This window comes from Trachurus trachurus (genome assembly GCF_905171665.1).
Source record: "Trachurus trachurus genome assembly, chromosome: 3".
NCBI lineage: Eukaryota > Metazoa > Chordata > Actinopteri > Carangiformes > Carangidae > Trachurus > Trachurus trachurus.
This window is the reverse complement of record NC_139893.1, coordinates 22,060,373-22,075,599: the sequence shown is the minus strand read 5'-3', so window position 1 is coordinate 22,075,599 and position 15,227 is coordinate 22,060,373. Positions and strand designations below refer to the sequence as shown.

The window sequence follows — 15,227 nt, the reverse complement described above, 5'->3', positions numbered from 1 at the left end:
AAACTATAACCTGCACAGTAAAACCATCTTAAATCCCTGCAGTGATTTTCTCTTCCTAAATGGTCTTACTGGGTATTTCACTGTGTTTTGTGGATGTACAACTAATTCTAGCTAATCTGAGACAAAGGATCTCTGTTATTTGTCTGCTGAATGGACACCAGCCAGACATCTGCAAGTACAATCCACCCCCCCACCCCCCCCCCCCCCCCCCCCAAAAAAAAAAAAAAACACTCTCAGAACCGCTTGTGGCTCCAATAATCCCAACCAGAACGACTGAACACAACTGGAGCTGATTGTTGTTGTTTTTTTGGCCAGTCTGAAGTATCTGAGGCAGATTGTGACCGCTGAGAGGGTCGCAGTGTTTCTGTGATCTATTGCAGAATGGTTTCTCCTTTTTAGGCTCTTCCTGGGGTTGCGCCAAAAGCATTGTGCAATAAACATCCTCTTTAGAGCTACTGCTGCTGCTGCATCAGTGGAAAACAATGCAAAAAAAAAAGTTTTGTTGTCTGTGCTAAAAGCCAGACTTGAACATTAGAAGTAGCTCTTTATGGAGTTTCAGTACTTCATACAGATCATCAGGCTGTGTAAAACAAATATGTGACAGACAAGGCATACATGGATTGGGCTGTAACAGACTAACTTTGCAAATCATTCATTTTTATGAAGTGTTATCAATTGTTATCAACTGTGAATCAAAATAATAAAGCTCAATCAATAACATATGTACATAGATACTACTGTAAATTGTACTGACTGAGCCTTTACTGGAAGTTAAAGAGCATGATTCATGTCTGATGATGTATGTCCACTGAAGATCCTCTCCTCTGTGTCTTCTTTTTTTCTCCTCACTTGCTGACTCTTACCAGCAGAGCAGAGCATTTAGTCCATTTTCATATTGGAATTAAATTTATTATGAGATGAAATGTTTTAATAAAGGATCACAGCACTTAATGGGCTTTGATTAAACCTGATGCAACAGACGCACTCACATGTATCTGTCACAAATGAAAAGAACAACACCTGGAGTGAAAGAGCCTGAAAAAAAAAAAGATGAACAAAGGTACGTACGTATGCAGTGGAAAGCATCCTTGCTGTTGAAAGCCTTATTGCACTGGGAGCACTGGGCTCCCTGGGACCAGCTGACTGGTGTGAATACATGACCATTCGTAGTCTTCTTGTCCTTCTCCTTCCCATCCTTGTCTTTCTCCCTTTTATCTCGCTCCTTCTCCTGAAAATAGTAGAGTTATTGTGGTTAGCGGTACGAAGCGACTGTGGACTTTGCTTCAGCGACTAGTTAATGCCAGACAATTAGATGTTCAGGGAAAAAATAAGACAGTGCTAAAACTGGACTAATGTAGCAGTCATTGACACAATATCTAAGCATTTGTCCAGCTGATTATGTTAAATTCCAATCTGAATCCAGCAGAGCAACATTATTACTCTCATGTACGACACAGCGGGGGGCCTTGCATATTAAGTGCTGCATTATTTATGCTGACAACAAAGTGTCTCATTAAGAGTCTGTTTTAAATGTTTTGTGTTTGTTCCAAGAGTTTTGGCTCTTGGGTTTTTCCTCAAAGACTCATGATGATAATTTGATCAGTTGGTAGATGTCACATATAGATGTTAATATGATCTCAGAGATGATGGTGAAGCAACACAAATAGTAGCCATTTATAGCGAATCTTCATGCTATATTTCGTGTTTTCCCAGCTTCCCCAAATGCTTATATTCACCCCAGTGTCTGGTGAATGAGCACTGGGGAAGACGTTCCTGCAGGATGACTGATGGAGACACACTGTCTGGGAATCAAATCTTTGACCTTTCAATAACAGGGTGGCCTTTCTGCTGCCTCTGCATTAATGGACGAGGTCATCCTCAGCTGTTGTTCATCCTCGTACGCTGCGTTGAATCACAATCCCATAAAAGTGATGCAGAGGAGAACAGAGCTCTTATTCTCTTGGATTTACATCACAGAGCCTCCACCCAAACCCAGAGGAAATGGGAAAATGGAGTTTCCAGCTCGTTTTAATGGGCAGCCCTGGGCCTCTTGGTTTGAGGGGACCACAGAGCTCTGACATACTAGAGCTCATTCAGTTCATACGATTCAACATACTATAGGGCTGACTGGACCAAGGCGAGCCTGCATGTTTCACAGCCATTGCAACGCTTGGCATTCATTTTCACTTCCTGCAACAACAGCTGCCTCACCAGTGGTGAAACTCACTGAAAAGCTCCTGTGAACTAGAAGCCTACTGAAAGTATTTTACACTGCAGGAGGAATTATTGTCATTTGTTTGTTTTTGTTTTACAATTTTAGGCCTGTTCATATCTTAAGTACTAAGAGGGTTCAACTTATTGGAAAAAAACACAAAGAGCAAAGAATCTCAGAAGAACATCTCTTTTGGCTACACGCAAACACAACAGAGGAAGTAATCATTTGTGACATCTAAACCAGAGATTTAAACAAGAAGACGTTCGAGTGAAAAATAACATAACAGGCATTGACTTCACTGGAAAAAGACATTAGCCCTGAGGGGAGCACCAGTCACTTTTAACATGATATTGTGACAGTCTCTTTCTTTGTAATTTGACTGGGAAAGCAGAGCTCCCTGTTAGCCTACCTCGTGCCAGCCTTTCCATCTCAGTGAGAATCCGTGGCTCCCTGTAAATCTCCTATATAACATCCCTGACTGTGGATGAGTAGCTGAAGCTGCTACCAGCAATGAGGCGACATCAGAAAAGCTGCAATGAGGAAGTGACTGGATTGCAACGGGAGGTGCTATTTCTGCAATGATCTTTCGCTCTGATGCAGACGCTGTGACAACACAGCACAAACTACAGTAGGCCCCCTTCCCCTTCCAACAGTCAAACTTCAGACACTGCGAACAACCTGGATGCACACAGTTCACCCAAAACCAGATAAGCAGTGAAAAATAAAGTGAACATTTGGATGCCTGCTTTTCATTCTTTACTTCTTTTTCACATTAATTCAATAAAGAAATGTTTTAATTTGGTGTGCGACTGTGGTTACTGAGGGGGGCGACTTTAATTGTCACTGAACATGTTCTGTCAATTATGGAGGCAATCCAATAAGCCTGACGAGGACTACAGCTGCCAAAATGAGTCCAATTTGAACATCAAAGCTTTGCTAATTGTCTTGGATTCTATACGACGCTAATCAATTATTTTGACATTTGACAGGATGGGAGCAGCCAAACTCTGTCGCTTTAAAAGGAAAGCAACAACTGAGGTTAGACAAGAGATTATAGAACCAAAGCTCCCTCTGTCTTCCTGTTTTACTTCCTGTTCACCCCTCAGTGTGTCTTTGCAAGGGCGGCACATTTACACAAAGCAAACAGAAAGAAAACACCCACTTAAAGGGTTCAGCATGCTATTTCATAATAAACATAGACCTGCAATACTGTTAATGCCTATTCCACAATCATGACACCCATGGATGATGGAAAACCAGCAGAGCCAATGGCCTTGAATTATTCATTATTGTTTGATACAATAAAGATAAGCAATGTAACAAAGATAAATGTGAAAATGAAAATAGTCTTTTATATAGATGTCATATATGACATACAGTTAAGGCTGTATATTCTTATCAAACACATAGATCCCCTGGATATATAAAAGTAAAGCTTGCAACATATCCCGAGTAATGGTTCATACTGTATATTGCAAGCATACATATGGTAAGGGTGTACATTTAATTAATATATTTAAATGTATCTAAGTATACATGTAGAAATTCTATATACGGTACTTGTGCTTTGTAAAATACATTTCATTTCATTTTTACACATGGAATTTTATATGTGCCTATACTGCCTACATTTCATGTATGTTAATTCAATTTATGTACATATGCGCATCAGGCACAGTACCTGCTTTAGGACAGATGGTGCTGACTTCAGTCTACTCTCTAGTGCAACAATCTCAGTTTTACTTTATAGCTGTAAAATGTCTCCTGACAGCCTGCAGCTGGAAAGAAAAACATTTTATAACGGACATCACAGCCTATGGCAGACGACAGAAAATATTTAAGACCTTTGAAAATTAAATTTAAGACTTTCTGATACCTTCTAGGGCCATTTTTTGAGGAAACTGTATTCAATTATCAGAGTTTTAAAGACCCGCAGACACCGTGTTATTAGTGCAAGGGATTCAGGATTATCATTGCTCACAGTGCAGTCCGAAAAGACCTTGTATATTCTCATCGGAAAATGACATTTTAAGTCAATCACCTCACATGGCTTAGTACTAGATGTAAAATAAAGATGACTTTGACCACATCTCACACCAGAGATTCAGGTCTGCGACCAGAAAATGTTGTGGGTTCACAACCAAACCTACGCTGGAGACTTGAAATGGGAGAAGTTACAAGAAACACTAACTTGCCCTAAAGCAAAGACACATAACCCCCCCAGCTGTCTGACCTGAGCTACTCAGAGACTGACGGGAGAAGATGCGGAGTGCAGCTTCCAGTGTGGATGTGTGCAGATGTGTGAATGTGGAGCAGTGTGAGGCTGAAAAGTAGCCTGCTGTTCAGTCATCCTTGCTTGAAGGAATAAATGTTTAAGGAGGAGAAGAGTATGAAAGGAGACTGAATGTTGACAAAGCACACTGCACACATGTAGGCATTGCTCTGAGAAACAGTGCAGTTAATGCTATAAAGTGAAGTCGAACAAAGAGAGGAGACCTTTAAAAGGCCATAGTTTGATTTAAGAGAATGAAAACTCAATCTTTGCTCACCCTGGTCTTCTTGTACATCTTGTTTTTGAGGTAGCTGAAGGTCCGGCTGACTTTTGTCGCACCCTTTCCCTCATTGTCGCTCCGCAGAGGTCCAGGCTCCTCCTCTGATATACTGGAGCACACACACACACACAGTTATTTATTTCATTTTATTTTATAAACATTCACAAGGCAGTTACTTGTTCACACATTCTGAGATTTCGCTTCAGAGAATCTCTTTCTTTTATAGGTCTATAAAGGTCCCAGCTGGAGAAAAACCTAAAGACTGACCTGTATGCTAGTGATCCAGAGGTGCTGGAAAACGACCTCATACCTGGAAAGAAACGAGAGAGAGGATGTGAGCTGTGGGATGTGGTATAAATAGGACAGTAGCGTTTTTTTTTTTCTCTGCTATTTCTGTCATCTCAGGTGGAAATTGTCCTTCCTGCCTCTATTTAAGGCAGAGAAAACTCACAGTCGCCACTGTGTCGTCCTGGTTTCCCTGAAGTAACAGAGTGACCTTACTGACATGATGGTTAAAAAAATCTTTCTCTAGACCAGAAAGCAGTTCATGTCCTGGCTGTGGGGATCTGACAAAGAACAGAATAATGCCCTTGAGTATGGTACTTAACCTCTAGTTACCCTCGTAGAGGTGTGTGAAGGCTGACAACAAAATGTCTCTGGCACCAATGAGGGTGGCAGGAAAAAAGGCCAAAAGCTTGATGCCAGCTCTGCCTTTAGATCCAGTGCCATTAATGGCTGCTGGACACAGGTGCCAAAAATATGTGGCTGCACAGACACCCAACCTCACAAACTCTCAAAATACAGTCATTTTTTTCCCCCACATACAAAAAAAACTTAAATTAACTTATTCTGTGCTATTCAGTCTATCACACAAAGCCAAGTTAACTGTTACTAGCAAAACTCCCTGATTAACAAATTCAGATTCCCTAAATTCAATGAACTGTCAAAATGTTGATATTATTCAATTAATCTCTAACGTAGCTGTAGTTTAATCTGTTTACGCATAATGCAGATGAAAAAGAAATAATAATTACAACATACAAATGGAGGCATGCATTGAAGTCTTTGCCAAGCAGAAATCACCACAGTCTTCTGATTTGGCATCAGTTGAACGTAGGCATGCATTTTTTTATGAGTAACTACTCTGCCTCCCTGTAAACAATCATTTCTACCAAAACACAGAAATATGCAAAGCATGACTCGGCTGCTCTGCATGAGAAAGTCAAAACCCAAAAACAGGATAATGAGGACAAAGTCTTGGCCTTCCTGCAATCCCACCAACACAGTTGAAAAAACAGAGAACACTAATGGAAATATCTCACAGATAAGAAAGAGGGGGGGAATGGCTCAGCGTCTTTGACTAAAGGTGACAAGCTCACATTATCTGGAGGGAGGAAAGGGCTCCTATACTTCACTTGCACGGTTTATGATCACCCTTTTCCTATTCCTGGTGATTGTGTTTTGTTTATGTTTTCTTTCTTTTTTTGCAAGGAGACAAACAAAAGTCTAATCCAAGTAAAGGTCAGCTAAATTTTGGGCTGAGTGGAGGAGGGGAGAAGCCCAAGTCTTATTTAATGCTGTCAACTGGAATTATTAACACAAAGTCTGCTGCCTAGGTGAAAGGTGGGTTTCTACACCAGTGATTTTGCTACAAGCTGAGTCTAACTGCACATCCACACAGCAAGTGGCTTAATATCAGCAGTAATTAGTGCTTCATGAAAAGTTAGCTGCAACTGAACTTTTGGGCTTCGTCTAACCTCAGTTTCTAGCTGTGTTCAGACTCAACTACAACAGCATAAATCCGACAGCAAGCGCTCACCCAGCACAAGCCTGTAGAAACAGAAAGGTCGCAGCAAAGGGTAGGCTGTGTATAATATTCAATGGAATCCATTTAGTGTGTTTTGTGAATATTAGGACTCTTTTTTCAGTGCAGCCAGCTTTGCCTCAGCCGACCTTGCTTTCATCTGTCTGAGTGGCTGCAGAAATCTTTTTGCCACCTCCACAAAAGGGGTGCATAAAGATACTACACTTCCACTCATGTGGAGATACATACAGGTATATATTTGGTAAATCAGCTTACTGCTCTTGTGTGAAGATTTGAATGTGTAACCGTGTCCATAGATAAAACACGACCTTGGACCTTTTTCAGTGGTATTCTCACTTTCATATTCACACAGTGAATAGTAATGACACCTCTGACTGTTGGTTGCAGTCCTAAGCAGCTGGAGAGGGAGCAGCTAGCCACTGGGTTCTCACATCACAGCTATTTCCTACTGTGGCTACGTTTACAGTACTCACTTATGTTATCCTCATCATCGCTAGATGAAGAATCCCCGTAAATGAACTGAGACTTAGATTTGGTGAGGATTGGGGAAAGGTTGAAAGAGAAGGAGATTCGCCTTTTACGTCTCAGACGTCCCACCGCTGAAAGGAGGCAGTGGGGAGGAAAGACGAAGAGTAAGAAAAGAGTAAGAGTAAGAAAAGATCACTTAAGAGACTTTATAAAAGAATGGAAGGTATACATGTCAAAATAAAGAGAGCCTTTAATACATCATAAATTAAATTTAAAAAAAAGTCTTGTAAATAGGTGAATGAGTAAAAGGGAATCTATTCTTCTTCCTGTTACCAACATGCCACCATTTACACATCCAGCTTTCTCTACATCCCTGCTGGTATTAATACTGGCAAAACACATGTTAGTCTACATTTAAATGACTTCTGATCCAGTATTGTCTGGATGTGACATACGCTTAGAGGCAGATTTGAAATCCTGCATTTTAAATATTTAGAGGTACAGTATAATAGGGATGTAGATAACAAAGAGGACACTGTTGATAAATATATTAATGAGGCTGAACGTTATATTAGTTGTGATCAGAATCAGTAATTACACATTGCCGTTGAATCAGTTTCTCAGCATGTCACTCACCATCAATGTCTCTCTGGCTGATGGCGAGCATAGACACAGACTTGGTGAGGGGCAGGCTCATGGGGGGACAGCTGTTCCGCAGAGGCCGATACCGCCGCGATTTCTACACAAAGAGAAGGACACGGTTCAATTGGAAGGTGAATGTCAATGTAAAAACAAATAAAAAGGTACGTAAACCAGGCAGATGCAACGTGGAACAAAACATCATCAGCTGCCAGAGTGGAAACAGGAACAATAACCTAAAAGGAGAAACTTGACAAGTGATATGTGATGTTGTGTTTACAATTTGTTGCGAATTCAGTGAGAGTGGAGTCCAGATGCCTGAGGAAAGTCATGTTATTAAATCTTACTAATCCCCAAACTGGGAAGTTTCAAATTTCCCCCGACTGTGGTTTATGTACCCGCTTTTCATATCCATCTTTCCTCTCATGTGAATTAGGCTGAGGATGTTTATGAGGATCCCTCTGGCTCCAATATGCGACAGTATGCAGATACAGTATGACATCTAAAGGACAAACTCGATGAGCCTGTGCGTGTTTGTGTGATTGTGTTGGTGTGTGTTGGCTGACCTGGTCATGAAGTCTGCCATGCTCCCCGAGCTCCTCCTGCTCCTCTGTCAGAGAGACCAGTGAGCCCCTGTCATCGCTGTCTTGTCGGGGCATCCTTAAAGGCTCCAGGATTCGGGGCCCCTGGACAGTGCGACCTCTCAGCTCCTCTGGCCCCCCACTAAGCCCCTCCAGGCTGTAGCTGCACAGACACACACAATACAAGAGGTGACCTCAGTGAAGGAGAAATTGACTGCATTGAGCACTCAACATGTTACAGTTTGCTGGTTACCCATAACTAGAGTTGCATCAAAGACACACACACACACTCGTAGACATGCATGCATGCACCTGTTGACAGACATGCATACACACAGCTGGTCCTGCACAGTGTTTAGCCAGCTGAGTTATCACTGTGCTCCGGAGCAGATTTACAGCTGAAGCAGCAGCAAATGATTTCCTACATCAGCATCAGCATAGGGAGCTCTGCAACTGTGATTTACAAACCCTATTACATCGATCTATGACTGGAAATAAGAGGCCTTGAAAAATCCAATACAATGATTATGGAGAAGAAAACTACAGCTACATTTCAGGATGAGATATGCTGCACGGCTGCAGCTCTATTCGCTTCAGGACAGACTCTGTGATAGTTAAAGCTCCAGCAGTAAATCTCTCTTATCTCCAGCCCTTGGGTCTATATGGCACTCCATTATCCAGTAAATCATCAGTCCAACACATTCAAACATCACTAACCTAAACTGGACCAAAAGAACCATGACTATGTGATTACCAGTGACCAATGATGGAGCAGCACTCACCTATCCTCGGGGCTGTGAATGCAGATGACTATATTTGTCATATTAAAGCTTCCTTCCTGCCAGTATTATTACATACTTTCCCATAGAGCAGAAGGTCCGAGGCACTGAAACATGAATAACACCAGCAGCTCTCTGCTACAGGAAGTTACTGACTGGCAGACCAACTGGGAAGGGCATTCATATACGCACACAGGTATGTACGGCCACAACAACGTCAAATGCAAATCGAGCAGCATGTAAATACACCAAATTCAAAGTAGGTCATGGGCTCTTGGCAAGAAGAGGAAAAAAAACAGCACACACATACACACACAGAAACACACACTGTACCTGAGGGAACTAACTACTTCCACACGGTGGCTGTGGGGAGCATCAGGAGGGCACCAGCTGATACTAACAGAGTTTGAGGTGGAGGATTAGTCAGGAGAAGAACAGAGGTGAAAGAGATAAAAGAGGAGTGATGGGTAGATGGACAAGCAAGTACGGCGACTGGTGTGAAGTGCAGTCTACAATCTGGACTGGAGTGCATCAGTTCACACAGTCAAACATATATACTGTAAATGTGTTAAGGTTTATTTCCTGTTGCCATGATTATTATAACATCAATAGCAGACAGGAAATAAACAAGTTGTTACCCAGACACGCAGCCTCCTAATGTTAGAGCAGCCTTGGTACTTGTTAGGTAATGTTAACACTGCACAGCCTCTGATGCGACCCATTTACAGCAGTGGCCTCTAATCATATGAGCCATGTCTTAATTATAATCTGACAGATAGTAGGGGCAGCCCACCAGAGGGTCTTGGTCTAAATTCTTTACTAACGTTGAAGGTAAAAACTAAAAAAGTAATAATATCAAAAGAGAGAAATATCAACAATCCATCAATACAGCATCCGTCTGGATCTAGCTGTGATGAGAACGATGCTTATTTTTAGGGAATAACAAACTGACATCAAAATATTACTGAGGAACAAGAAAAAAAGTATTTAAAAAACTGCTGACTGGCACATCTGACCTCGAAAACCATGTTTGACCTTCTCTATTCACTGATACAGTAAGCAGTGACAGATTACTGTCTGTGTTGTGATGCTGAGATCCTGCTGATGTAGTATCTCATACAGATCTCCAGCTAACATCCTCCAGGCCTTCACTGCAGTCATACCAGATGGTTGAAACATGACATGTGGGTCCTAACGACCTAGACTAGTCTCCCCCAACACGGCACTACAATTATGACCGCCATCAGTCCTCACTACAGAGGCTTTGGCCCATTAAAGCTGCAAGATCGTCTTCACAGGGTTTGGTTCATCCTAAACAACTCTGCTCTGGGTCATAGCATCATGATCACTGGATGGTGGATGACACAGACTTTGGCTTGGTTGCTGCCAGCATAGTTTTTTATACAGTCATAGCCATTCATCTAGACCAGTTCTGTGCAATGCCAGCACAACTTCCATCCTGTTTTCACTGCTGTGGCATAATGTCTCCTTCAGGACTGAAATTCAAAACTCCTCTGAGGTCTTGACAAAAATCTCTCCCTACAGGAACTTATTACACCAAAAAAGGAAAATAAGAAAGAAAAAAAAGAAAAAAACAAAACACGACAACAAAACCCTGTTCTCAATCTCTGGCCAATACAGTCCTCTGAGCCTGCAGAGCTAAACTCCCCTCTTCCCTCTTTCTGTGTGGCTGCTTGTTATTACCACTGCAATAAAAAACACCAGTGTGTCTCAACCATCTATTTGCCACAGTATTTCTTGCACATTCCAAGGGGTGAAACGAGAGCAACATTTTTCAGTGCGGTAGCCTGCAGGGATGGAGCACAATGCAGCAGCAGTTCAGCGAGCATACATTAAAAAATGGGAGAACCACAGGGGCTACACCTACATTAATGTTCTCACCCAGCAACAGGTTAGTCTATACAATACATGAGCTGATGAATGTGATTCATTAGTACCTTCTCCTGTGAAAGGTCGGCTTCCCCTCACCAGGGCTACGGATGGAACTGGAAAGTGATGGATGAGACAGAGAAAGGGGGTGGTATATGATGGGTGAGATGAGATGGGACATGAGGGGATGGCAGGGCAATAAGAGCATGATCAATGAATGAACAGACTCTATTACTTAATGAGGGGTCCATTATCTTTTCAGTGAGTTAGATATCTATTATAGCACTGTTGTCTGTGAAAAAGGCTCTAAGGCCCACACCACCATGATGGAGTCATAACAATGACATTTTGTTCAGAGCAAAGATCTTAACAAAGGAGCTAGCCAGGAGTTAGAGAAAAATTATACCACTTCTGTTCAATAAATGAAGTTGAGCTACATTATGGACACAGTAAGCTTAGCTTAGCACAAACACTGAAAACAGGTGACAAAATCCAACTACCAGCACCTGTAAAAAAATAAAAAAAATAAAAAAAAAAGAGAGAGAGAAAAAAAGTATAACATTTTTTGTGCCAAACTATGTCATGGCCGGTAGCAGTGAAGAAATAAATTCCCTGTAAAACCACAAAATGTAATTTTTGCAATTTTAAAAGTGGGTGAGCTGAAGTGGTGCTAATAGGTGGACTGTGGTCTGGCTGGCTGTCTCCCTCTGTTTCTGTGTTGATGCTAAGCTATGTTAATCAACTACTAGCTACAGCTTTGGACTTCTTATGATGCCATGTGTTTGAGTCTCTTTTGATTTTCCTATACTGCTTTGCATGTGTGTTATAGTTCTACTGTCACAGCTCTTATTCTTTACAGATTGTGTGTTCATGCAGCAGCAAGAAGAACCTTTTCTAAAAGTTTTAACTTCAACACTTTTCCAGTTTCTCATGTGCTCCAGCTGCCTGATTATCATCAGATCATGTTGATCTGTAACATTGACCTCATGTCAAAAGACCAGTACAGGTCTCTCTGTTAAGAAGTGGGATGTGCTCAATCAGTCAAACAAACTATTTAACATTGCTGCTCCTGCTTGTCAGCACCAGAAATACTATTCAGTTTAAACTAATTATAAGTATTTAATTAATTTGCAGCACCAGTTAACTGTAGCATCTCCATGCGCTAATGCTCAGATGTTGTAAACAAGCAATGTGGACAGCAGGACCGGCAACATGATCAGGGCACCCTTTGGCAGAATTTTTATCCCAAAATGAAAATGAGGTTGTATGTATCTGTTAGAATAAATTGGGATATAACTACTAGACTGGAGGAAGGTTGCTGCTATCATCAGCCATTTTCTATAAACCAGTATAACATCATTTACCTGCAGATGCTGTGATCCTCATCAGTGAGACGACTTAACACGGCTCATCGTGGTAAATTGGACTGTTTTCTTACATTTAAACCAGTTTAACTAGTCTAAAGCTAAACTTTAGAAATTAATGCTTAGAAACATCCAAACTCAATGTCATTAGTTACGCTGTAAAGAAAGACTACTTAACGTAAGCTCTGTGGTGATGGCTGCACAATGAGTTGTTTTTCCGTTGTTTCTCCAACAGGCAGCTACACTGCAGATATTTTTTGACAGGCTGCTGCTCTGCAGAACACAAAATGGGTTGCAAGGTCTGATGTGTGTGTTTTGTCTTGTGTCTATTAGCATTGTTACTGTGTCAACGCAAGTAGTATGTGTTAACTGATGACTGCTGCACACGATGCTGTGACAGTGTGACTTGGAATCCGTGTGTGTAAGTGCATGTGTTCAAGTCAAGGTGGTGTGTATCCCTGTGTACACACGTACACAGATGCATATACACAAAGACAGTTTTTGGTAGCTTCCTAACAACACCAGACAAATGGCAGCACAGCTGGCCACAGCAGGAGGAGGAAAAACTCAACATGGCACAGAGGGAGTGGCATCAACAAGCTCTAATAATGCTGACATCTGCCCACTTCAGGTCTACTGACATCTACTGACTAACACCAGACAAACACCTGCAGCAGCAGCAGCAGCAGCAGCAACAGCAGCAGCATTGCCTTGTTTTCAAAACCATTTCAACTTCATCTGAGTTATAAGCAACAACTCTTCATGTTAAAGAATGATATATAATCCAGAGGCCTTTGCAGTCTCACCTCCGCTGGTTCATCTCTGCGTCGCCTCCGTTGTTCTTCCCAGGACCCCAGCTGTGGCGGCGTAGAGGTGAGAGGGAGCGGAGACTGTTCCGGAGGAGGCAAGAGCGTCGCGGCACCTCTGTCACTCTGTCTTTGGCCTCTTCTTCAGCTTCTCCTGCTGCACTTCCTCCCCCTCCTCCTCCACCATCCAATCCTGCAGAGGTGGCAGCCCCAGTCTGGATGCCCTCCTCTGGGCTCCAGCTGCAGCCCAACCCTTGGCTGCCCTCGGGACTGGAGCTGGACGGGCCGACACTAGCGGTGTCGTCTGTGGAGGAGCAGGAGACGGAAACCTCGCTGGCGCTGTCTCCCCCTGTCACAGGTTCATCATTCTGCAAACATTAAAACGAAAACACATAATTATTCGAATGCCCCACTGCCCTGCATCGTGCACCTGGGCAGAACTGTCAAAGTGATGGTTTACCATGGGCTTTGAGAAATTCAAACTTCAAAAATGACTAAAGTCAATGCCAAACTCTGATGAAATACCGATTGATTTATTATTTCAGGGACCAGGAGTGTTTTTTTTAAGTCCACACTTCCACTCTACAGTCAATTAAGGAATGCTCCAGTGGAGAATGAATTATAACCACAGTGAACTCCAACAGGCAATGTTAGAAAAGTGGAAACTTTAACCCTGAACAAGAAAATAACTTTATGGCCCCCCATAAAGTCAATCTCACTATTTTGAAAGACGCAGAGAGCAGATGTCTTTAAAATTCCTTTTAATTACCTATGGCGTACGACTTTTTATACACAGTATAGCTATCAGCATCTCTGAACTAAAGCAGGAGATGAATTTAAGGGGAGTTAGTGAAGTTATTTAACCCACAGGAATGGGATATAATGAGGACCAAATGCCAAAGCTCAGGCATAATGAGCCAGAGTCATAATAGCAACACAGACATTAAAACAAGCACCATTAAATAACAGCTTCCTTGCAAAAACAAACCTTTCCCAGGAAAGTGTTTTTAAGTTAATGTACAGTGTATAGTCAAGTCATGGTGTATACATCACTGCTGCAGGGTGCAGTTGATATACAGTATTTGGCAATAATAGGAATCTTTGCAAATCAGAAAATGCAGAATGTATGGTGGAGGAGGCCAAAAATGCTGGGACTCCTTTCATTGTCCTTGACTGGTCTGACAGCCTTGTAATATAAGCAATGAATAAAACTATGAAAACAAATAGTGCTGGTGAATGTGTTATTGCCTACGTCTGGTGGGAAAGAGTTCTTGCATGCACACACACAAACACACAAGTTTGGAATAGTCCATTTAGAGCTAATTTGTAGGTGTGAGCTTTAACTGGGCCTATTGTGCAGCCAGCTGCAACGTGAGAGCCAAGCATAGAACTGCTTCTGTTGAGAGAGCCGGGAATGAAAGATCTGCTTTATGCTGCGCACACAACTTCCTCTGGGAGTGAAAGAGTGCATGTGTTTATGTGTATTCAGAGTGCATGCTGCTGCAGTGTATGTTTGTGAGTCACATGACTTCAGCACTAGGGCTAGGAGGAGGAATCAGCCGTTTTAAACTTTGTATTTTAGATTTTGATTTAGATTTAAGATGATGCTCGTGTCCTTGCACTGTATAATTATTGAGTACCGTAGTTCAGGGTGCCCTGAGCAAGGCATTGCTCAGGGCACCTGGGCATTCAGCTGACATGTTATCAATGCCACGACCTTCCTTTGAGTTACATAAAAAATGTACAGAATTGCATGGTGCAAAGGAAAATACACTTTCCCCCGCAGTGCAGTGCAGTGCAGACATTAAGCCTCTTTTAAAACTGAATTCAACTGCTGTGATCTTTATTTGGAATTAAAGCTTATGGCCTTCATGGCACATTAAGTCCATCGCTGCTCCATCTACAGCGTCCTAACCCTCAGCATCAGACTGTACACTCCCCAGCAGCTTCTTCTATTGTTCTTTATAACAAAGAAAGGACATACACGTCATATTACCATGAGCACGATTCAAGTGCTCAACACAGCAGAAAGTGAGAAATACAAGTATTTCAACTTTAACCAAAGGGCGCGCGGCTTCAAACAGACTTTCAATAGCAGCAGAGTGACA

General features: G+C 42.0%; 1 protein-coding gene across 4 annotated transcripts in view; it reads right to left on the bottom strand.

The window, feature by feature from the left end:
* akap13 (A-kinase anchoring protein 13) overlaps positions 1-15,227 on the bottom strand; it is a 94,832-nt gene that overhangs the window by 22,825 nt on the left and 56,780 nt on the right. For 2 of the 4 annotated variants that reach the window (XM_083999935.1, XM_083999936.1), the window contains exons 12-19: positions 13,120-13,487; positions 11,018-11,065; positions 9,393-9,455; positions 8,266-8,443; positions 7,697-7,799; positions 5,035-5,077; positions 4,765-4,876; positions 1,069-1,228 (exon numbers count right to left, since the gene is read on the bottom strand). In XM_083999935.1, the coding sequence (XP_083856061.1) occupies positions 1,069-1,228; positions 4,765-4,876; positions 5,035-5,077; positions 7,697-7,799; positions 8,266-8,443; positions 9,393-9,455; positions 11,018-11,065; positions 13,120-13,487 (1,075 nt within the window). The remainder of the gene's footprint in view (positions 1-1,068; positions 1,229-4,764; positions 4,877-5,034; positions 5,078-7,696; positions 7,800-8,265; positions 8,444-9,392; positions 9,456-11,017; positions 11,066-13,119; positions 13,488-15,227) is intronic. The other 2 variants (XM_083999937.1, XM_083999938.1) reach the window with 2 other exon arrangements.